General features: G+C 39.3%; 2 protein-coding genes across 5 annotated transcripts; one reads left to right on the top strand and one right to left on the bottom strand.

Moving 5' to 3' along the window:
* Positions 1–203: 203 nt before the first annotated feature.
* Positions 204–9,259, bottom strand: utp6 (UTP6 small subunit processome component). The gene is made up of 19 exons (XM_028593390.1): positions 8,978–9,259; positions 7,927–8,011; positions 7,774–7,815; positions 7,544–7,636; positions 7,184–7,231; positions 7,038–7,101; positions 6,831–6,949; positions 6,548–6,625; positions 6,343–6,424; positions 5,787–5,868; positions 5,507–5,685; positions 4,956–5,035; positions 4,772–4,849; positions 3,686–3,865; positions 2,241–2,321; positions 1,726–1,835; positions 1,505–1,571; positions 1,187–1,259; positions 204–836 (listed from the first exon to the last, which is right to left on the bottom strand). The coding sequence occupies exons 1-19, from the start codon at positions 9,067–9,069 to the stop codon at positions 682–684; spliced, it is 1,788 nt and encodes a 595-aa protein (XP_028449191.1). The 5' UTR covers positions 9,070–9,259; the 3' UTR covers positions 204–681.
* A 1,012-nt stretch (positions 9,260–10,271) lies between these two features.
* Positions 10,272–22,920, top strand: suz12b (SUZ12 polycomb repressive complex 2 subunit b). Of its 4 annotated transcripts, none has more exons than XM_028601290.1 (17): positions 10,272–10,588; positions 10,913–10,990; positions 11,595–11,641; positions 11,721–11,785; positions 11,962–12,030; positions 12,161–12,210; positions 13,146–13,231; positions 13,320–13,551; positions 13,814–13,919; positions 14,003–14,108; positions 14,246–14,423; positions 15,772–15,860; positions 16,208–16,351; positions 17,119–17,276; positions 17,816–18,014; positions 20,565–20,644; positions 21,035–22,920. In XM_028601290.1, exons 2-17 carry the CDS (start codon positions 10,915–10,917, stop codon positions 21,345–21,347), a joined length of 1,998 nt encoding a protein of 665 aa, XP_028457091.1. In that variant the 5' UTR covers positions 10,272–10,588; positions 10,913–10,914; the 3' UTR covers positions 21,348–22,920. The 4 variants fall into 4 exon arrangements, with proteins under 4 accessions (XP_028457091.1, XP_028457074.1, XP_028457083.1 ...); XM_028601273.1 differs by having other exon boundaries at positions 10,846–10,990; positions 15,775–15,860; XM_028601282.1 differs by having other exon boundaries at positions 10,846–10,990; positions 20,565–20,638.
* The last annotated feature ends 818 nt before the right edge of the window (positions 22,921–23,738 follow it).

Raw genomic sequence — 23,738 nt, 5'->3', positions numbered from 1 at the left:
AAATGAGGTAATTCTTGTACTGTCTGCAAACACTGGATCAAAGTGTGAAATGAGAATTTTAGAGGATAAAGGATGTTTTTGTCACAGTAACTTAAATTAACTTCACTAACCTGCTAAGAGAACTGTTGTGGTGGGTCATTGGAAACTATTGCCGTGTAAATCTGAAGTATCTCGGAGGGACCATAGAAGAGAACACCCCAGAATGAAAAACATTTCAATGTTTTATTATAACAGCATCAAAGTTTGTCTTCTCAAAATGCAAAATAAATGTGGAATTTAATAAAACTGGACATCCTTACAATACTACATGTTACCAACGTCTGGTATCAAATGTAGCACAGACTGCTGTAAATGTAAATGGAAAGTTGTAAATTACAGCTGTAAAATACGACCGCTTAAAGCTGCAAACATCAGAGGCAGCTCAATCAAAAACATTTCCCGCAACACTGCTGAAACCTTTGAAGAAGGATCGGCAGGCCTTTTCCAAATGGACAGAAAACTGCAATACTGGCTTTCCAGTTAAGGTAATTAAACAATTCATGGATGGGCACAGCACCAATCTTCTACAGGGCCAAGAGGAACACCTGCTCCGAAACATACTGCTTCTTCAGCTGGTAAACTTCTACACAGTTGTTGAACACTGGCTGTTATCTGAACGCTACTTGGACCTTTCACGGCGACTCATAAGTGTCCCGTCTGAACCAGAATATACTTGGAAGTGAACCTCTCCACACTATCTCCCTCCAGAAACTTCATGGCTCTCCAGTGGATCTTGCCACAGTTCTCTGGCTGTCCAAAGGCTCCCAGCTCCTCCTGGATGTAATTCAGCCACAGATCTTCAGGGAAATAAAAAAACAAACCATTTAAAAATGAAAAAAAAAAGTGGAGTTGTGCAAGAAGATTATTGGGTACGTATCTCAATTGATAGCTTTTTCTTTGGCTTAGAAACCAGACTAGTAGTTTATGTGGGATCCAGCCACAGTCCAATTTTTATCCTCAAAATAGATCTCAGCTATATCTAAGTATCTGGTATTAGCACATTTTTTGTGCAGTTGTTGTGTTAGATGGAAACTTGGATTTCAGTCCTCAATACTTGATTAACAAAATATTGTGAATAAATATTTTTAACTATTGCTACTTTTCCTTTTCGACTCTTGTTCCTTTAAGGCATTTAAACTCTGCTCACCGTCATCTGAGGTACCAAACTCCTGCAGTGCCCTCTCATAGTAGTCTCTGAGATTGTTCATCTTTGGAGTCTCCTGAAAGAACAGACAACATTGTTATCACAGCTCAGGGTTGTCTCGGCTTATCGGTGATACAAATATTAAAGTCCACCATCTGTCCCCACAATTTCTTCTTTTTTGGAGTTAAAAGTCTTCTGAAAAAGCTGTAAGAATGTGTCCATCAAACTTCAGTTCAGAGTTCAAAGTATTGTCAACATGATCTGTTCTCCACAGATTAAGCTGCAGTTTCACATTCGATAAACGGTAATTGCTATACGTACTTGTTCCTTCTCGATCTCAATCATTCGGGTGAAAAAGGCCTTGGACAAAGGACGGTTTTCTTGTAAGCTACAGAAAAAGAAAATAAAAGCTTTTACTTAAAATTAAGCTTAAATTCGACAGCTTCGTCATAAGACACACTTCTCAGGAGTTTATTAAATATTGCATTCCCTTTGTGTTCTTTAAATAAACAACGTGAGCAGATAAAGTGATTTGTTATTACCTTTTAAAGGTCTTCCTAGATTTCTTGTAGCCTCCGGTGGAGTACGACCAATCAAGGTAGCGCTCTTTCATCTCCATGGCAACAACCGCTACTGCAGACAGCAGACCTCTCTGGGAACAAACAAGAGAACAAACTGTCTGCGAGGCATTCTCGTTTTGGAGGCCAAAACACTGTTCAGACGTAAGGGGCTATTCACCTGCAAGTATTATCAAGAACAGCACCTGCTCTTCCTGATTCCAATGTATCGGTATACAGTACTTTACGTTTCTGACTGGAAAAGTAACATGACTTCTGCATACTTCTAAGGGAGAACTGCTTTTCCAAGCAAACCAAACGTTTGAATGTAAACTACTCCATAAAGGCGTGTCATTATGTGCTTAATGTTTACAAGCAGCAGCTCTCCCTGTCAGTTGTCACTGGGAACACACTGTAAATGCTGTCAAAAGACTTGGGCTGCAGTGATAGTGCACTGAGCAGTAGTTTCAAACTATATCTGGTGGATTCAGCTGGACTACCTTGAACACGGCTTCTGTCTCCTCAGGACTCTGGTTGGCCATGCTCCACTGGACCTGCAGCTGCCAAAGAGGTAGACTCTCCTGTCAAGACAGGACAGAAAGGATTTAGCTAGCAGTTGGTTTTTAATCAGTATCTTGCTCAGTGGGGAGTTCACTTGCTTCCTGGAGCATTAAGCAGCAGTTAGTGTCAATGTTGTGTAATAGCTCCATCCCCTTTTAGTCTTGGCAGAACATGACAAGCTTAAATCGGACCCATGCTTGAAGAATCGACTACTGTGTTTTACCATCAAATGCAGACATTTAATAAATGAGTCAGTAGCCTAGTGTAACATCTGAGTGACAAATTACCTTGCTCTGATATCAGCTACAGGTCAATATGAAGTAAGAGAGTGTGTCCACTTTTTCTTCATTCATTTATCTCCACTTCTGTGCTGTGCAATTCTTCATACCCTGAGGGTTTATACTATTTCCCAACGTGTAAGTAGAGTGTTGAGAGAAAAGACTTGCCTAATAAGCAGCGTGTAGTAATCCTCGCACAGCAACTCAGGGCCACAGTCTTATGAAACCCCCACCACAACAGTAGCCAGCTTATTACTGTAAAAGCCTGCAGCCGAGTCAAAGCATGTGTATTCAGAGACATTACCATTGGGGAACCCCCACAAGGCCAGAAAAATCTTTTTTACGCATACATTGTATAAAGTGACGCACTGCCATGAGTCCATGAACGAGGCAACGGTCAGCGGTAAGTGCATGTTTGTAACAGCAGGCTTCATAGTGAACGACTAGTGAGCTAATGTGCTGTCATATTTGGCGTTTTTGTGTTTTTAGCTAAGCTGGACTAGAAAATATTCGGTGAAAATGCCCCTCATTGTTTGCTGCGAATTTTGCTGGAAGGATGTAGCATTTTATGTGGAGTGAGCACTGCGCCGGACTCCATTTAAAAAATTGCCTTTTAAAGCTATAGTGCATAGTTTCCGTTTCCCCCATGAGGAATTCTAATGACAACAAAACTGTTGGCACGTCCACATGATACAAGCCTTCCGTGATCGCGCACGCGCCTAATAAAATATAGTTAAAATAATAAATAATTACACAAACCACATTAATCTCTGGGTTCTCATGTTGCAAAGCATTTGTTATGGAAGGGTTGCTTTAGTGCCTTTTTACACTTACACTTTTTCTGACATATAGAAGGAGGCGGAGGAAGCCACTTCAGCAACTTTGATATAATGAAATAGATCATAATTGGGCCAAGGAGATGCCCCACTTATACAGCAATGGGGTGTGTGTGTGTGTGTGTGTGTGTGTGTGTGTGTGTGTGTGTGTGTGTCTGTCTGTCTGTCTGTCTGTCTCCAAGGAGGACAATTATACTGGTACAGTAAGAGCACAACTGATGTGTGATTGAAAACAAATTATGTAAATCAGTGTGTGTTAGTTCTGTGTACCTTGGGATTGACGTGTGTGAGAGCCTCCTGGAATAGCCTGCCCACGTCTCCACTCCCCAGCTGCATTAGCGTTCGCAGACTCAGGCTCCACACTGACACCGATTGGCTGTAGCGCTGCGTGGCTGCCATGGCAACGCTGGCCGCTCCCTCAGCATCACCAGATGAGAGCAGGATCTGCAACTTTATTCATAAAACCGAAGAGAAAGTTAAATCAAGATCAGATTTCCTCCTGTTTCCATCTCCTTTTTTTAATCATTATTTCAGCTCCACCTCTGCAGGTAAATAAATGTAATATAGGAATTAATAAATGAATACCCCCCCAAAGTCCTACAAGGCACAAACACTAGGGGCTCCATCTACAGGTGCAATCACACTCACTTTGTTCACTTTGGTTCTAAATTGTATTTGTGTTACAATTTTATATTTGTTAAAAAATAAATAGGACTTGTAAATAACAGTCAGACTTAGTCACACGTAACTTGTTTACTCAACAGAGTTTCGACAACATGAGATTTTGGCAGCAAGAGGCTGTTCTGTGTTATTTTATGGACGTTCCTTAATTAGATGGTTAACAATCGAGAGCAGCAGGAAATGTGGGGCTAGCATACATAAAAAGGTCCAAAACCAAGATGGCTGTATGGTATGAGCCTTTAACCACAATGCCACCAGTACATCCTCTTTTTACACTTTCTTCTAATCAGCTGTCTCAGATTTTCATCACAGGAGACAGCGGTCTGGTTTAATTTTGTTATGCTAGGATTTCCAAGTATGACTAACTGCAGACTACTAGCTTCTTATGAACATTGTTCTCCTCTTGCCAATCAGACCTTGTGTTGTGAGTGCAGTACAGTTACATTGTCACTCCTTAAGTGCATTTGAAAGAGGACAGAGACTGGCAAGCATTCAAAGACGCTTGTTGGCCTCCCTAGACTTTGACTACCACTGTTCTCAGACAGCCAAACAAGCTAAACTTTTGCAAGAAACATTCTTTGTGTGGATAGACATTTGACGAGTCATTATTCAAATGAAGGGCGACTGAGGGCCCCTATGATTCCTTTTACACATTTAATGAAGCCATTATCTTACCCAGTTCTTATAATATTCCTCCTTCAGCAGCGAGGAATCGTGGGCGCGCTGCAGCACTCCCAGCTGCCTCTCCTGCCTCTGTCAGACAGACAGACGCACACATGTACTTCAGGATTTACCCCTTAAACATCCACGTCAAAAAACACTAAAGCCACTGACATTTTTCAGTGTAAACTCAACTTACCTTTTCCTTCAGTTCTTGGACGTTGGTCTTCCTCTTCAGCCTTTCCAAGCAGAAGGCCACATAGCAAGTCCACATGGGCTCTAGAGCGCAGAGCACACAAGCACAGCAATTGTTTCTTTATACAGACACATCAAGTTGGCAGGGAATATGCTAGCAGTGCGGTAATAAAGGGCACCCATAGGCTAACTGGATTTGGACATTGGCAGTGTGTGCAAGATAAACTAAAGGAATTGAATTAATAATCTTGTTTGGTAATATAGCTACCACTATATTGTAAAGAAAATGACATGTTTCATATTGTAAATCTCTTCTTGTTTTAAAGCACATGCAATGAGAAGAAATGTGTCACGGTCACTGCCTAGCGATAAAACCTCAACTGTATTTGTTTTATTGCTTTTCTTATTTCATACTTTATAAAAACCAAAAGGTCCCTGTAGTAAAACGTTGATTGTAACTATTCATCCAACTTCAGTCTCAACAAGGAATTTTGCCCTTTGGAAAATAGCCCAAGAGCATGTCTAGTTGCTCTCTGTGTATGTATGAGCACTTACCGGTGCTAAGGCTCTTGACAGCCTCCTCGTAGACCTGGCAGCAGCGCTCCTCTCTGCGGTTGATATCGGAGGCCCGGCCTTTGGCTGTCTGCAGCTCCTCCCCTGCCCCCGGAGCCTCCAGCTCCCTCTTAGCCATGAAATCCCACGTCAAGCTGTCTTCTGTGTAGTTAGCCTGTAAGCTGCAATACAAGGGGAGGGGAGTAGGTACGTTCATGCTTAGTGATGAAGTTCTGATTGCGTTCAAGAACGCAGATTGTGGCTGAGTAAGCTGGTGCCTTACTCTTGCAGGATGAAGTCCTGGAGTTCTTTGGTGAAGTCAAAGATAGCTGCTATGTTCAGAAGTGAGATGACGAACTCTGCTTCTGTTGGACAAAAAGCCCGGTGATACAAAGGTAAAGTGACCAGATCTGGGAATTTCTGTTGTTGAAGGAATAGTTGGACATTTTGGAAAGAACGCGTATTCACTTTTTTTTCTTCAGAGAGTTTGATGAAAAGATTGATAACACTCTTATATATATGTATGCTAGCAGCCTATTATCTTAGCTTAGCATAAAGAGTGGAAGCAAGGGAAACAGCTAACCTGGCTCTGTCCAAAAGTGAACAAAGCTCTCATTTGTTTAATCAGTACAAAAAAAACAATGTGTGAAAACAAAAGTTTGTGGTTTTTACGAGGGGTCATGTGCGATATCTTTGCCAAGTGCAAAAAAAAAATGACTAACAAAATAATTTGACAAAGTAGGCCAACCTTCTCCAATGCATCAGTTTTCTTACATAAAATACAAATAGACAAAATAAATTGACTAAATTATTGTTTAAATGAGAAAATAAAAGCCTACCTTTGATTTTCCCTGTAGCATCTCTGTATACAACCTCAGCCAGTTTGCCACTCAGGATTTCTGGTGAAAACTCATATTCACCCTGAAAGAAGTTAAGAGCGGAGTATTCAGGCACTGAATACAAAATTAGTGTGTGAGTGTGTGTGTGTGTATAGACTTTTTAGATTTCCCCCCCACTGTTTGTGTTTCATTGTGACACACTCACCAGGTCCATCTCAGCTTTTTCCAGCTCTTTCTTCTGCTTCCTCAGTTTCTCACAATGCAGCAGCTCCATACGGAAGTACTAACACAAGTTTTTGGAGACAATTAGAAAAGAATATATGACAAATACCCATTTGTCACTCTTCAAACAGCAGCTACCACCCCTTTTAAATGAATTTCGTTTAAGCAAACCAGTGAACAAAGTTTCTCTTTACAGGTTTCATTGTTTAAAAATGGAAGAGTTATTTGGCTATAGTAAAGAAAAACTAATATTTTGCTTCTTTTACCTCCTGGTAGACTTTCTTGTTGTCAGGATGGAAGCGCAGAGCCCTCAGAAACAGGTGTCTGGCACTTTCAGAGGAATTTCTATCCTCCAACTCATTCTTGGCTGCCATTATCCACAGGGCTTAAAAGAGAGAAGAGTACAAAGTTCCTATTAATTACAGCTAATAGTGTCTTTGTTACAACTGATTGAAAAGTACAATCTTTTGTACCTGGTTTGTCGGGGTGTATAGCAAGCATGGCTGAGAAGACTTTGCTGATCTGGCCCTTGGTGGCCTGAGGAGAAACACAGAAGAGCATTATTAGCATAAGAAGACCAAGCGTTTGGTTTAAAGCAAATGGTGAGATCATTACATACCCATTTCTTACAGAAAGCAACATGTGAGAGCCACAGCTGCACATCATCCTGTGGGGAAAACAGGGCATTTGACTGTTCACTCAGTTATGCTTACAATAATTTAGTCAGTTACAACTAACTATACATTGTATTTTAAAGAAAATTGTAAGGGAAAACAAAATGAAAAATATAAGAACTGAACTACTCTAACGTTCTTAAAAAAAGAATCATGATTAGTTTGATCGAAAACAAATCATGTCAAGGCAATTTGAAGATTTCTTTTAGCAGATCAATGCAGCTCATTTGCCACAATATATAATTGATACAATGATGTCACTGATACACTGCAAAAGTACAATACAAAAGCTTTTCATACTGTACCTTCCACTTATTTGTTGCTCTTCTGAAGACACTATTTATTCTATGGATGACGGGGAACTCAATTTCCTCTCTTTTGAACTGGTAATGAATGTGCTGCAAAAGCAAAGTTAGGCACGGTCAAACGATGCAACATTATCTCAAAGTAACCATGTTCGCCACTCACTCAATTTGTTTTGCATGTATGTTAAAAGTTTAACCACTAGAATATCAAAAAATATGTCGCCACTTACCGCTCTTCTCTTCTTGATCAGTTCTAAAACATTGATTTCATACTGTAATTAAACACAATTTTAAAGTTAGTGTTTAAAACATATCACTCGTAGCTTGTATTTATTTATTTATTTTAAGTGATGGAGGATTAAGGAAAGATTAAGGCACCCTACCTGAATATATGCAATGAAGTCCTCTTTGTTTACAATCAACCTGTGGAGCTTGTATTCCAGGGCAGTTGCTCTCTTGATTATGGATCTGAAATAGTGAAAAAATAAACACTGATTTACCTAAAATGGAAATGTGAGAATCAAAACTTGAATTATGGACTATGTGTATATACGTATGTATGTATGTATGTATACATACATACATGTATGTATACATACATACACACAGTTCAGTTGCATTGTTTTAATAACCAGGGCAGCAGTTTTCAGATTACATTATGTGCTTACATAATTGCAAAAGGGTTCTCGAGTGTTGTAGAAAGAAGTGGCTGATCTTTAATGCAATATCTACATGGCCCATTATCAGCAACCATTCATCCAATGTTCCAAAGGAACAATCTGTTTACTAATCTGATATAATTTTAAAAGGCTAACTGAGAAAACATTGGAGAACCCTTTTGCAAATATGTGAGCATATAATGTAATCTGAAAACTGCTGCCCTGGTTAAAAAAAAACAATGCAACTGATCTCAGCTGGTATTCTGTCTATAATGGAGTGGAATGGAAATTTCTAAGTGACCCCAAACTTTTGACCGTGTGTGTGTGTGTGTATATATATATATATATATATATATATATATATATATATATATATATATCATTTTATACTGTATAGGGGATTCTAGCTGTGGATCAGAAAATAGCATCATGCACCCATAGATTTGTCCTATGGAGGCTGTACCATTATTCAGCACCTATACAGTTTTATGAAAAACAGTACACACTGTGTTAAGTTTATTTTAGGGTTAATTTTTCTTTTAATCCATTTATATTTCCTCAGTAGTAATGAGGTCAACGAGACAGTAAAAGATCACAAAACATATGTTATCGTCAGGTTTATGGTCAGTTATTGCCCACAAAACATAACATTTCTCAGGTGGGGGTGGTGACAAAATCAATTCAACTATGTACAGCACATCACTTTGTATAGTGATGTGCTTTTCTACTGAACGAACACATCTGGAAACACTCGGTAAGTCTTATGTCGTCTTACTTGACTTCTTTCTTGGTGAACAGACCCACTCTCTCCAGCTGCTCCAACTCAGGGATTCTCTCCTCAATCCGATGTTGAACGATCTCCGCCATCTTGTCGACGCAGCCGTTCGACTCTTATTTGGTGATATTAACGTTATTAATGTCAACTTTATATTGAAATACCATAAGACTATAAGCACTTATGTTGATTCTCTCCCACACACATGTGGAAGTTGTGATTCGCCGCTCTTCTTCCGGTTCCGTCTGCAAATAGCTCCGTCAGGAAACACGATCAATGTGAGTGATGGCAAAACCTAGTTACAGTCTGTGGGCAAAACTAATATAAACCAGCTAACATTAATCCACTGATTTAGGAGTCACATACTGTATGTTTTGGTGGCATAGACACATCATCTAAACTGATTTTCAATGGCACGATCTAATAATTATTAGTTAAAACAATTTGAAAGCAACTCGGTTTATGCCTCGTACAAAGAAAATAGAATAAAATGTCATTGAACTCACAAAGTTATATGAAAACGAAGAGGTCCTAAGCCGCTGCAGAAATATACCTGAAGAACCCGAGGACAGATATTTCCTCTTATTATTTGGCGTCTTGTTATCAATTGTACATATTTTGTACGCACAGTGTACTTTATGCTGTTCTGAAGTTCAGTTTCAGTGGTATAATTACTTGGGACTAATAACTAAAGCACTTCAGCTCTTTACTGTGTAATGAATTTATTGCAGACTATAGTTTATTTTTTCATGAAATAAATTTAACAAAGTACAGTCATGCTATTCAAGTCTCAAATGAATAAGAATTGTCTCTGATAATATTATATAATATAATATAATATAATATAATATATGCTGGTAGTATTACCATTAGGTCTCGAGGGCTTACTGGTTGTCCCTCACACTTGACTAAAAACAAGTGAGCGTGCCTTTGAAGTGGTGGCTCCGACCATAGACATAATTATGTCCGACACTGTGGAACGTCATACGTTCTGTGGTCTCTGTTGAAGCTTTTAAAAATTGTGTTTTTTCGGGTTTTATTTTTTATTTCTAATTTTATGTCATTCATTTGTATTGCTTGTTGTTCTTACTGTCGTTGGTCTTATTTTCCAATTTTACTCTTGTGAAGCACTTTTTTAAACTTTGTTCTATAAAAGGTGCTATATTTAATAAACATATTATCATTCTGATAAACTCGATTTCCCGCAAAATCGCAGAGAGCGAGAGCGGGTTGTATGTCATCTCCGGAGGTCAGTAGCCAATCACAGCACTGGATTCTCTTACTCCGTCTTCTATTGGTTGACAACTGACTACTGCTCTGTTGTTCAGTACAAATTGAAGGAAACAACACCGACAATAAATTACAGATAAATAATTAATAATTTAATCCTAAATACTCCAACTAGCTCCGATATCAAACGATATTCGTGACAGCTGAAAGCAAGGGAACCTCAGGCATACGAAGGTTTGTTTTTTCTAGTAACCATGCTAGCATTGCTAGCAAAGTAGCCAGCGTCTCGTCGCCTCGTCTTCATCTTCATGGGTCTCTGCTGTTGAGTCTGCCAGGCTTGTGCTGGAGGCAGAAGCTAACAAATTAATGCCATCGGCCAGGGTGGGTTGCTTTTATATATGTACAATATTTACAACATGCCGATTTTAGGATTTTTGTTAATCGTAGTCTGACTAAACAAACTGATACTACGATGAAATGCCAAGCTATCTAACATGTTAGCATTGTGCTTTTAGCTGAGCTAGCTAGCTCGACTGCTAACGCTAGTATTTGCCTACTGGCTAAGCTAACATGTTGTATTACCACCATTTGTTCTGTAATAATTTATGTGTTAGCATGTGCCGTTGTTTCACTCGTAGAACTCCGGTCATATTATGAGTGGGGCGAGTTGCAAAGCTAACGGCGCTGTGTACCCCGCCTCATCAGCAATGATGAACTCTGTGAAGAAGCCGAAGATGGAGCAGATTCAGGCCGACCATGAGCTATTCCTACAGGCCTTTGAAAGTGAGATTTCACTACTCGTCACTTTGTCATGCAACTTTTCTAGTTTGGTAACACGATAAGAACTTTTCCATGTACTCTATAAACATTTAGCCACCCGCTTAACTTCACTGTTATTTATTTTGTTTTTAATAACTGCTTTTGGTAGGCAGGCCTCCATAGTTTATCTGGCACTCTAGCGAGCTCCCGATGTTGTTTGTTATAACTAAAGTTAAACTAATCTAATTTTCTCTTTTTAGATAGCAATTCTGGAATCAATAAAAACACATCAATTGTTTAACACGTGTTCAGTTTATCATTGGTTGTTGGGTGTTTTGCCTAATCAGCCACCACCTGTTAACACCCCTTCTTTTGACATGTGTTAGCAATAATATGGAGTAAATTCTTAGATGCTGACACAGTGAAAGTGATTGACAGCAGACTGATGAAGGCTTCGGTCTCACAAACCAGAAGCTGTAAAACAAAAAAGCTCTTTTTGTAGTTATACTCATGTATTACTACAACTGGTTAAACTTTGCAAAGTTATCCAGAAAATGTATTGATGTGATGGGACTGTATGATAGTGTCCAAACTAAACTTAACAATAACACTTTTCTTCTATTTCCAGAACCAACTCAGATATACAGATTCCTCCGCACAAGGAATTTGATAGCAGTAAGTGAATTTAAAGACATTGCATTGATTAGTCAGCCTACTTAAAATGAGTGATTGATTCTTTTCTTTTCCTTTTCAGCCAGTATTTTTGCACAGGACGCTCACTTTCATGTCTCACAGAAACGGCCGAACAAATGCCAAAAGGTGTGAAATCTGATGTGTTTTCAGTTAAGATATATAAACAGACTTCCTTTTTAATATATATGAAGATGCACCAACAGTTTAAAATGATGATTCATACCTGATATGTATATAATCATCTTATTGATGTTCTATTACAGTATTAAGTTTGAACCTGTGTGACTAATCCTTCCTCACAGGAAAACATTCAAAGTGGATGATATGTTGCAGACAGTTGAGAGGATGAAGGGAGAGCAGGATTCTTCAAGGTAACAAGGCTCTACAAGAGTTTATCTGCCAGAGAAATCGTATTGACATAATTTATGACCATTCATATTAATAGTTGGAGCACATGAGATGACCCAATTTCACCTGTTCATTTTTCTGTTGGTTCTTCAGTTTGTCTTCACATCTACAATTAACCTTCACTGGGTTCTTCCATAAGGATGGTAAGAAGATTTTACTCAAACACCTGTGTGTAGTATATTTGTTTAAAGGGAAATACTCACAAATGCATCGGAAATTGGCTGAGTAGAAGTTTTTTGTTTTTTAACTTATAGTCATTCTTTCACTATCGTCAGGCCAATAACCAGTTGTCATTGAGTGCATTTACATGCACACTAGTATCCTGGTTATCATCAGGTCTTTGGAGTATCCTGGTCCATGTAAACACCATGTGGTGTACTGGAATAATGTCGCATGGCAACCAGGGTGCAAAATTAACTGTTTTGTCCACCAGCCAAATGGCTATTGAATGTTCAAACTTTACCAGCCACTCAATAGATTACCAATGTGTTTTTGGCTGGTGAGTGAAGCATATCCACCAGCCACTTGCGAAATTTACCAACATCTGGATGGTGCTGATTTTGTACCCTGATGGCAACGCCTCATTCATGTTTCTGATCATTCTCTGTACGGAATATAATGGGTGAGAGGTCAAGACACAACTGCACACAGAACCTGGATACTATTAGAATTATGTATACAGGATTTTTTGTGTTCCATGTAAACATCCAAAATGAGACGAAAACCAGAATAAACCTCAAAACCAGGATACTCCTGTGCATGTGAACACACTCCTTGTGAGTGCTGTGTTGCCATGATACCACCCAATTCCAGTCAACTGCTAGCATGCTAAAGATTTGTATTGAATCAGTTTGCTTTAAAAAATTGTAAACACGATGATAATGGTAACAAAAGGAGTGGACACTTTTCCTCAGGAGTGATGCAGAAGCATTTTGTATAGTCTACCAATAGAGCATCAGCCTCACATAGAGATAACAATGAAAATTGTGTGTGTTGCACTTAAATGTTATCTGGGATTTTGTTGTGTATCAAAAATGAACAAAGTGATTAACACTGAACTCTTTTTGTTGCCATACAGAAAAGCCATCTCAGAATTCAGAAAATGAACAAAATTCTGTGTCCTTAGAGGTGCTACTTGTCAAAGTCTGCCATAAAAAACGCAAGGTAAAGTAAAATATTTTTGAGGCAGTCTCTCACTTTAGCAGCAAGTAATTTCACATTGCTTAATGAAGTTTGGTTATTTTTCTTTCAGGATGTCAGCTGCCCGATAAAGCAAGTGCCTACAGGTAAAAAGCAGGTGCCTTTGAATCCAGACAGTAACCAAACCAAGCCTGGCTCCCACCCTTCCTTACTGGTCTCCAGCAACGAGTTTGAGCCCAGCAACAGCCACATGGTCAAGTCCTACTCGCTCCTGTTCAGGGTGTCACGCACAGGGAGGAGGGATACTAATGGTCTGGTCAACGGAGAGGCCAACGAGAACATTGGTAGGAAATCCACGTCAAACCCTTTTGTGCTCCGTTTTTGCCGTAGTACAGTTTGTATTGGGAGGAATTATTTAAAACTGCCTTTTGTTATGAGATCAGCCTAGGCAGACTATAATAGCTCTGGAGTGGGCCACAGTACACTGCTGGTTGCAAGGAGTCTTCCTCTGGGCACATCTTATAAAATAATTCTGGTTGCAACTAAAGTGGTTGCTGGTTGGATATGAATTTTCTCAATCTTATTTTTTTTTTTTTGTGTGCAAAGATGTAACAGATACTCCTAGTAGAAAGAAGAGAAGTTCATCCCATAGAGATGAGGGAGAGACTACAGAGACCTTTGTTGCACAGATGACTGTCTTTGATAAGAATAAGTAAGGTTTTAAGTTTTAATATCACTTTTGTCATTCCTTTAGACTGTACCTTAAAATCCCTGCTCTTCACTTGTTCTCTGCAGGAGATTGCAGCTGCTGGATGGGGAATACGAGGTGTCCATGCAAGGGATGGAGGACAGCCCTGTCAGCAAGAAGCGGGCTACGTGGGAAACCATTCTTGATGGAAAGGTATGGAACGATTTGTACATGTGTCGGCATGAAGCGTGCAAGGGTTTTCTCCTTTTCAGCTCTCCCTTTCATATCTTAAGGATTTGATTGTCCTCTTCACATCACCACATCACTGACCATTATTGGCTGTCCCACAGAGACTGCCACCATTTGAGACATTTTCTCAGGGACCCACATTGCAGTTCATGCTGCGTTGGACAGGTGATGCTAGCGGAAAGTCCACTGCTCCCGTGGCAAAGCCCCTTGCTACACGCAACTCCGACAGCTCCAGCCCCATGGAGACTAGAACCAGCAATCACCGAGCTGCCCTCATGAGTAAGTACAAAAACACCACAGGGTAGCTGACTGTTTTAAGATGTGGCTGAATTAGAAATACGCTGTGATGGGGAGGATTTCTATCAATATTTTCGTGTGGAAACGGCAGTATTTGCAAAATAATTTCATTACATCTTGAATTACATTTAATGTTACATTTTAAGAGCAGGAGGCAGAAAAAAATCCATAGATAATGGAAGGAGGCATTAATAGTTAACAATTCCACCTTCTGCTTCATAAAATAGCTGCAAACCTCTTCATGAAGGACACCAAGCAAAGAACTGAAGATGATTTATTTATATCATGCCAGATTCTCTGAGCAAAGTTGAATGGGTCATAGTTTTGGATTTTTCGCCCGCTGTGATATTGGTGTGGGATGGTCTATTTGTAACTAAATCTGGCAAAAGGCACCCTATGAGTCATAGCTGTTGAATTCTTTTGAGACATGCACTTCACTCCATGAATGTGCTGGCAACTTTAACATGTCACTCTTTTGAAAGAATGTTTCTTCGAGTTATCAAGCAAATGTTTGCATACTTGATATGAGAAAATGGGAATTGCATTAGTCATTACCTAGCATATTGTCATGTTTAACTCTGTTCAGGCTGTGTGAAATAGGCAGCCACATTCTATATGTTCTAATTATTGAAGAAATGTATAAGAAGATATATTGGGGTGTCTACAGGGTTGCTTAGGCAAGTGAGAAGTGGGGTCGATGCTCTATTCAGCACCAAAGATGCATGATGGTATTTAAGCCACAGAAAAACATCAATCCAACTGCAAAATAAGCACACTGTTTTCCCTTCCTCTTATTACATTTGAAGAGTAAATTTGCAAAAAACAGACAAAAGCATTCTTAAAATAAATAATCCAACACCAGTTTGATTTTTGATTGACGATATATAAAAATTAAACAAACCAATGCAAGTTAGATTGATTTTCCCAGGATTCCTAAAAGAAGAAAAAAAAAACATGATTTAGGAAAATAAATGTATCTGTTTTTGCAAATTAACCCTTCATTTCAGCTGTTGTGGTAGTAAGGAGGAAGGAGACAAATGTAACACAAGCATTGTTGCCCTACCTGTAATGGTCCTGTCATCTTTTGAACAGAACCATAATAGAATATTTGCACAGAAGAGACCTGTGTAAGCCAGCAATGTTGCACGGTCCATGTCTGAAAGGGGCTTTAGCAACAGTGATGTGTGTGTTGATGTTATGGGGCAAACTATGCAATTTATTTTTATTTTTTTTATTTTATACATTTTCTCAAATACATCTTGAATGTATCAAATCAGATTCATGATTTGGTGATTCACCAAGAAATAACCTGTCCATCTGTTCCCATCAGCAGTGAAAGAGTCAGTCAGCACAGACATTCAGACGAGGAAAGAGCAGGTCCTGTGTGAGCCGCGGCAGAAGCTACGTATATTTTATCAGGTACACCACACTAAAGTAAGAAACACAACTGAGCCTGGGACACTGATTTACTAGTCTTTTGGTGAGATGGCTTTTTTTTTTTTTTTTTTTTTTGCTGTCATTTAAAAGTGTTTGGAATTACTGTCACATTTTGAGACCATGGTTTGTAATAGTCCAGCAAGACTAGCACAAGATTGATAAATATAGCTTAAACTGTGACCCTGTTGGGCACTCAAACCTTAGGGTTCATGTAACAAAATGTGACAGTAACTCTTATGTTATACTAGAATAGAATCATCCATTTACATCTGCTGGAGGTTTACCTTCTCTAGTTTACCTTGTAACCAATGTGATGTGTCCGTGTTCAGTTCATGTACAACAATAACACGCGGCAGCAAACCGAGGCGAGAGATGATCTTCACTGTCCCTGGTGTACCCTGAACTGCAGCAAACTCTACAGCCTGCTCAAACACCTCAAACTCTCCCACTCTCGCTTCATCTTCAACTATGTGGTAAGGAACAGAGTGTGTTTGTAATAAGTGTGTGGTTGGGATAGCCAAAGATACTGTGGGGGGGGCTCTGGTCTCCATTGGGTACGTGTATGTAAAGCCACATCTCAAACGTCACAACTCGGTAACAAACATGGACAGCTTGGTGGATGAATGGTAAAAGCAAGGCTAGTTTACTCTGAAGGTTCTTTGATGCTCTCCTAAACAACTCTTATGTCAGAAGATTGTCACTGCACACACTGAGGGACACTATTCTGTGTTTACACTGTTTTGCTAGTTTGGCGAACTGAGAGGAAAAATGTACCTGGAAAACTAGTCTACCTACTTTTTTAAGCAGCTACAGTAGTTGCTCATTCTTCACCTTTTCTCTTTCCCCCTCTACCCTCTCTTACAGAGCTCCTAGCGTTCGTAGAGAACCCTCTGGATAAGTGTCTGTTGAGACAGAAAAACAAAGTAGGGCTGGGGGATTATAGGACTATATATTGTGATAACAATTGTATATTTTCGTTCTCTCACGATGTCGAAGAAACGGCGGATTATATTTACATCATTTGGACAATGGTTTGTGTTCTCTTACAAAGATTTTGGCCATATGGCCCAGCCCTCCAAAGCATAATGTGGCTTTCACTTTGAGAAATCTCACTTCTAACCTTGACCGTGAGTTCCAGGTTCCCCTTGATCACAGTATTGAGCAAATTTCATGTAAAATTTCACTGATGTTTATTCTTTCTCTTTTTTTCTTTTTTTTTTTTTCTCCCCATAATCTGCAGCCTCACCCCAAAGGAGCAAGGATAGACGTGTCCATCAATGAGTGCTATGACGGCTCGTACGTTGGCAACCCTCAGGACATCCACAGCCAACCCGGCTTTGCTTTCAGCCGTAATGGCCCAGTTAAGAGGACTGCCGTCACTCACATACTGGTTTGCAGGTAAACCTGTGACCTTTGTTCAAAAGCAGTTTTCATTTTCAAAGTCAAAGCATGCCAGACAATGTAATTACCTATTTTTAATTTGGTTTGGTGATGAATTAGTAATCAATGAATTGACTTTAATGAACTGTTCATGAGCAGTGAGTGGCCTTAAAACCGGTTTAGACCAAGAGCAGTTTGTGGCACTTGACAAGAAGGTGAACCTAAAAAGATCAGCTCTTTTCAGTCGCCAGGTTTCTTATACTGGTGTGGTAATTGAAAAGTAAAAAAGTTTGTGGTGAAAATTAAAGATGTGAACTTCTGATATAGGTGCACTAGCACCCAGTCGATCCCAATCCTGTTGCCTATACGGAGTCCGATCTGATACTTATTTAAATGTTAATTAAATGTATCCAAATACTCATGGTCCTGGTTAAAATATAATTAAGTTTAAATTTCTGACGTGGTAATATCTTTAAAAAGGGGGAAAAAAATGAATATGAAAGATCTGAAATTCCAGCGTTCGTACTGTATTTGCTTTCTCTCCTCCATTCTACTAGGCCCAAGAGAACTAAACCAAGTCTGTCAGAGTTCCTGGAGTCTGAGGACGGAGAGTTGGAGCAGCAGAGGACCTATGTCAGCGGACACAACCGCCTCTACTTCCACAGTGACAGCTGCATGCCCCTGCGGCCCCAGGAGATGGAGGAGGACAGCGAGGACGAGAGAGATCCAGAGTGGCTCAGAGAGAAGACTGCCACGGTGAGGAGCCCATTACTCATTGTATCTGACTTCACTGTTGAATAAAAGTTGTGAAACCACTTATGCAGACACCCATAAAGGTAAATTTCTTAAGTTACTCCCACTAACTGAAGCGTCCAGACAATCTCACCTTGGCTGACTTGAGAGGCATTGATTGATTAAAGGTGCTGTAGGTAGGATTGCGAAGATCCAGGACTTAGCCAAAAAATGTGAACATCGACAACTTCTCAGTCCCTGCCCCTTTTACACTGAAGCCCAAACGGTCTCCTACACCCCTCCCCACACAAGGGAGAATGAATGCGTGTGCATGAGCAGTGATTGACACGCAGTTAGATAGATATTTATTTTTTTAAATGACCTGCCTAATTTAGTTCTATTCAAGCACAGGGTCATTTTCAGCAAATGTGACAGAAAGTTAGTTTTTATAAGTCTTACCTACTGCACCTTTAAAGTCTGTGGTAATGACTGACATGGTTTATGATGTTGTTGAAGTGTGTTTCATTATGTTTTTTTTTTTATTACTTTTTTTTTTTAAGAATTTTTTTTTTGGGCATTTCTGTGCCTTTTAATGGATAGGACAGCTGAGATATGAAAGGGGAGAGAGAGGGGAGAGACATGCAGGAAACCGTCACAGGTTGGACTCGAACCCTGGACCTTCTGCGTCGAGGAATAAACCTCTACTTATGTGCGCCCGCTCTACCAACTGAGCTAACCCGGCCACAAGTGTTTCATTTTAAGGAGAACATAAGATTCTACTTTACATCCTGTCGGTATGCAAAAAGACATCTCATCAGTTTCATTGGTTTGACTGTTAACTTGTAACACAATGTACACTTTAGTTTACATCATAATGCTTTGCAGAGATACTTGAGATTGGCTGAAAGCACAGCACTATGACTGGAAAACTGCATCTTGTGTAGTTGGTTATCAGTTATCATTGATTCAGACTGAAATCAATAAACTGAAAACAAGTGTGTTTACTTCACTAATGCAAGTAGCAAGAGCCCAGTAATGAAATCCATCAAAGGAAAAATGTTTAGTAACCTTGACTGAGGCCAGTAAACTATTACAATCACTCTTTTAAAGGGGAACTATGCAGTTTTTATTTTTTTAAGCTTAATTTACCTTAACTGAACAGCTTCGGAGTCATTGGAATGGTTATATTACTTTTTTTGGGTTGAATGGTGGTTGTCTTGCTTCCCCCTAGCGCCTGTAAGCGGAAAAACCACCCTTGCAACTTTCGGCCGGCGAGCCGCCGGCCACAGCGTCGGGAAATATCGCATGATATCGGGTCTTGCGATGCAACAAATTGCTTCACTGCACACATACGCCCACTCAGGAACCGGCTAGCAAGAACAAGGTAGCGATGGATTTTTTCACGCTATCGTCGGGGCTGAGCCTGCAAAAAAGAAACCGAAAGCTAGGAAAGCATTGTCGGAGGAACAGAGAAAGAGGAAACTGCAGACTGACCGAGCAAAGAGTCAGACTCAAGTAAACGTAGGAGCTGCCAAATATCTATTCTGAAGCTGTAGCGGGAGCTCTATAGAGAAACCTGCGATGAAATGGCCAGAACTGCATAGTGCCCCTTTAAATAGAATGTGGTAGGAATAGTGTTTCTGAGGTGTTCAGATAATAAAATATTGAAGGGAGGTGAAAATGAAGCTTTGGAATACTGATGTTGGTGTCAGATCAGCCCTGCACGCCATAAATAACTTGGAGGTGCTCAGAGCAAAAATAATTGCCAACAAAAAACACTTCTTCAGCTTGCTCTTACACATTTGTATCACTTCAGTATTGATTTCCAGAACCTGCTAACATTATTTGCTGTAGTCTCTATCAATATTACAGTAATGTCACATCAGGCCAATAGGAAATGCCTAAAATGAATTGATCATCATTAAAGATGTTCCTAGGGATGCTCCGATCCGACTTTCTCAGTCCCGATACCTGGGTTTTGTGTATCTGTCGATATCCGATACTGTTGTTGAATTAATAATAAACTGTATACCTTCCACCTTATACTTTCATTCCACCATGTGGAAGAGACTGAAGGCACCAGACTTTCCTAACTAAACATTACTTTCTAACTTAGACAAAATAACATAGATGTAATGTATTGAATTCTTTATTTATTTAAAAAACAAAATCAAAAATAGAATGTAATCAAACTTCTTAAAATAAATTTAAATAAATAAAATGTAGCAGTAGAAAAAGGGTGAATACTCTTCCAGCATGCGACCCACGTGCTGCTGATGAACGGAGAAATAAAATAAAAAAAAACTGCATCGGCCCGTGGATCTGTTAATTTTTCCGATCCAGCTGTTTTGTCAATATCGGGGCCGATATCCAATGTTAATATCAGATCGGTGCACCCCTAGTTGTTGCGTTGCTTTCAAGATCAAACTTCATTACGATCTGATCACAGGTATTGGCGTATTTGCTGACATCACAGCAAAGGTTTTAAACATGACTTACATTAGGTATGCCATAATTTTAATTGTATCATACCATCATTTTTTATTTTTATTTTATTTATTTTTTTACTTACAGCAACTGGATGAGTTCACGGATGTCAATGAGGGAGAAAAGGAAGTGATGAAGCTGTGGAACCTGCACGTCATGAAGTATGGGTATGTTGTATATGGTAGACATTGCTCCATCCTCAGACAGTATTCATGGAGCTGAGATTATTATTATTATTATTATACAACAATATAAGAGTTGGGTAATGTGCTTATTTATGCAGTTTTTATTTTTGATGGTTTACTTGCCTAAGCTCTGAAGAGAATTTTGTTGCTGTAGAAAACCAAAAATTACAGGGTCAAACAGGAAGGCTGCTAAAGATTGAAACCAAATCCAAAGCACTTAGATTTACTTGTAATCCCTCACATGTAAAGTATACCTGTTGGAGCTGTGGCATCAGTTTAGTCACCTATAGTTGTATTGTAGTTACAGCTACTCTTGTCCCATCGGTCTATTGAAACACTAGGAACAAAGCTCTTCTCCATTTCCCCCTACAGATTCATAGCAGACAACCAGATGAATCAGGCCATCATGCTGTTCGCGGAGAACACTGGTGCTCACATCATCCGGCGCAACCTCTGCCGCAACTTCCTCCTGCATCTGGTCAGCATGCACGACTTCAACCTGGTGACCACAGCCACCATTGACCGCGCCATGGCCCGCCTGCGACAGATCCAAGAAGAGCTTCCAGACCACGAGGAGGAGCAGCAGGACCAGACTGTGGTATCAGCAGGCGCCTGCAATGGCAATGCCGTCACCTCCACCGGAGGGAAACAGGGCAAGAGGACAAAAAGCGCACTAACAGACTGATGTAGGATGGACGGATGGATAGAACAACAACTGTTGTGTTTTGTTTTCTTCTTCAATGAACATTACCAACCCTTTGGTGCTTAGATAGGTGGGATAACTGGTCTGTGCAGAATCTGACCTGAAGCAGACCAGCATACAAGGTAAACAAGTTTTTGGAACTTGAGAACTGAACCAAATATGAACAATATAAAAGTGAATCACCCACATCGACACAAACCAGGAATTTGAGGACTGGGTGATGTAAGTTGAACCTACTAAATATGCATTTTGTAGGAGCCGCTGAAGTGTTTGGGTGAGAGAGTGAACAAACTTGTCTTTTGATGTGGCACGACTACCTGTGGTATGTCCATGTTATAGACAACTGTATGAAGACTACAGTTCAAACTGTACAGGTAACATTGTCACTCTTGATTATTTGTACACATACACAATAACCTTGTTGACAACTTATCCTTTTAGCTGATTATTTTAGCACTTGGTGTTTGTATTTAGAAACGTTACCTTGAAATTGTCCTTTTTTTTCTTTCAATTCATGCTGCGCTAATTGTTAAATGCAGCTTCTTTACTGTCGGTGGAGAAATGTTAGTGGGTTTATTTTCACTGTTGTGAATGACATTTAATTTGAAGGGTCATACAGTAACAGTAAAAATCTACACTATTGGCATCAATGTCTAGAGTATATAAAGCCTGTAAGGCTTGTGTTAGGCCCCCAAAATGAATTGTGGGTTTTGGTAGGTTGCCATGACAATAGTGATGTACCGTAAGCTTTGATTCCTGAACAAGAGAATAAATTCTGATTTGGGTCCATGCTAAAACTCCTGCATGTACTTCATCACCCCTAAGCCTGTTGGCCTGCATTGATAAAGCTCAAGGAAAGCCAGGGAAATCCACTCTTCTTTTTTTTTTTTTGAAGATTTACTGAAACAACCAGCAGCACATCACCCCATGTTTTGTGCAGAGTGCATAGCATTCAAGATATAGAAGTCAAGTTTTCTGATGACCTGTAGTTTTTCAACTTTTGAGGTTTGAACATGTTGCAATCGCAATGTTAAACGTGTTTCAAGATGGGTTCTGCGTGTCAGTAGCTATTGACAGAAAATGTTTCCATGTACTCACGTCAAATGTTTAGCTGTGCCCTTTTCTGAATCCAATAATTAACAGATTGTAGTTCTTCTCTCAAAGCAATATATAGGTCTGTTTTCTGTCCTGTTAGGTGCAATTTATGCCAAAGGCAGATATTTTCATCAGTCTCTTAGTTCTGTATATTATTTAGCATCTTTTGTTCATTCCATAATGAGTTTTGAAGAGAGGAAAAAAAGCAGCAGTAGTTGTGTTTTGTAGTGTGCACATTAATTGGTAATCATCACCACTCATTGTTTCATCAGACTTCCCTTGTGGCCAACCAAACAATATAATTTTCCTCCCTCCATTATTCATGAAAGGTTTCTGTATTCATCTGGGAAATGGGAGACCTATTCACTATCATTGTTAAAACACCCTGTTAAATTGTGATCTGTACACTCTGGCTAGGGGGATTTTTATATTTAAAGAAATAAAATACATTTGACCTTAATTCATGGCTGTAATGTTTAAGCAATTTTGTCTCCATCAGGGTCTCTGCCTAGCCATATCAGTTGTATCATAATTCAGTCTGAATAATACCATTTCCCTTAAGGTTAAAACCTCAGTTTATGTTTTATATATATATATATATATATATATATATATATATATATATATATATATATATATATATATATATATATATATATATATATATATAAAACCATTCATGCAGCAGAAAGTTAGATACTTGAACTTAGTATAACATTTTGTTTTTCAGTAACATAACTGTTTCTTCTTAAAGAAATGGTCAGCTGCGTGTTCTGTTGTATTATAGGCCTTGTTTGACAGCAAAACGATTTTCTTTCCTTAAATTAAAAGTCACTTCCTCACTTTTTCTATATCTTTCGACAGCATCATACGGTCCTCACCAGTTTGAGTTTGATCACACTCAAGAACAAAAACTCACTAACGGGCGAGTAAGTGAACCTAAAGTTAAGACTATTTTGTCAACTGTTTCAAGGTAAAGAATCATCGTGAAACAATTTAAAAACAATTCATTTCATAAATGTTCACTAAATTTAATTTTGCTGCGATTTCATGCGGCACATCACTGTGGCTGAGGTCAGATTCGGAGTCCAAAATATCAGTTAAAGGGTGAGGGAGCGAATTATATTAAACTAACCTTTGCAGTTTATTCACAGCGGCAGGGTTGCCAATGACTTCACTTGAATGCTGAGGACTGTATTTGTCTGTCCAGAGAACGTCCTCTAAACTGGAATCTAGACAGAAAATTAGACATGGCCTCAGCATACAGTGCAAAAAAAA

This window comes from Perca flavescens, chromosome 2, assembly GCF_004354835.1.
Source record: "Perca flavescens isolate YP-PL-M2 chromosome 2, PFLA_1.0, whole genome shotgun sequence".
Lineage (NCBI taxonomy): Eukaryota > Metazoa > Chordata > Actinopteri > Perciformes > Percidae > Perca > Perca flavescens.
This window is presented reverse-complemented; position numbering and strand designations above follow the sequence as displayed.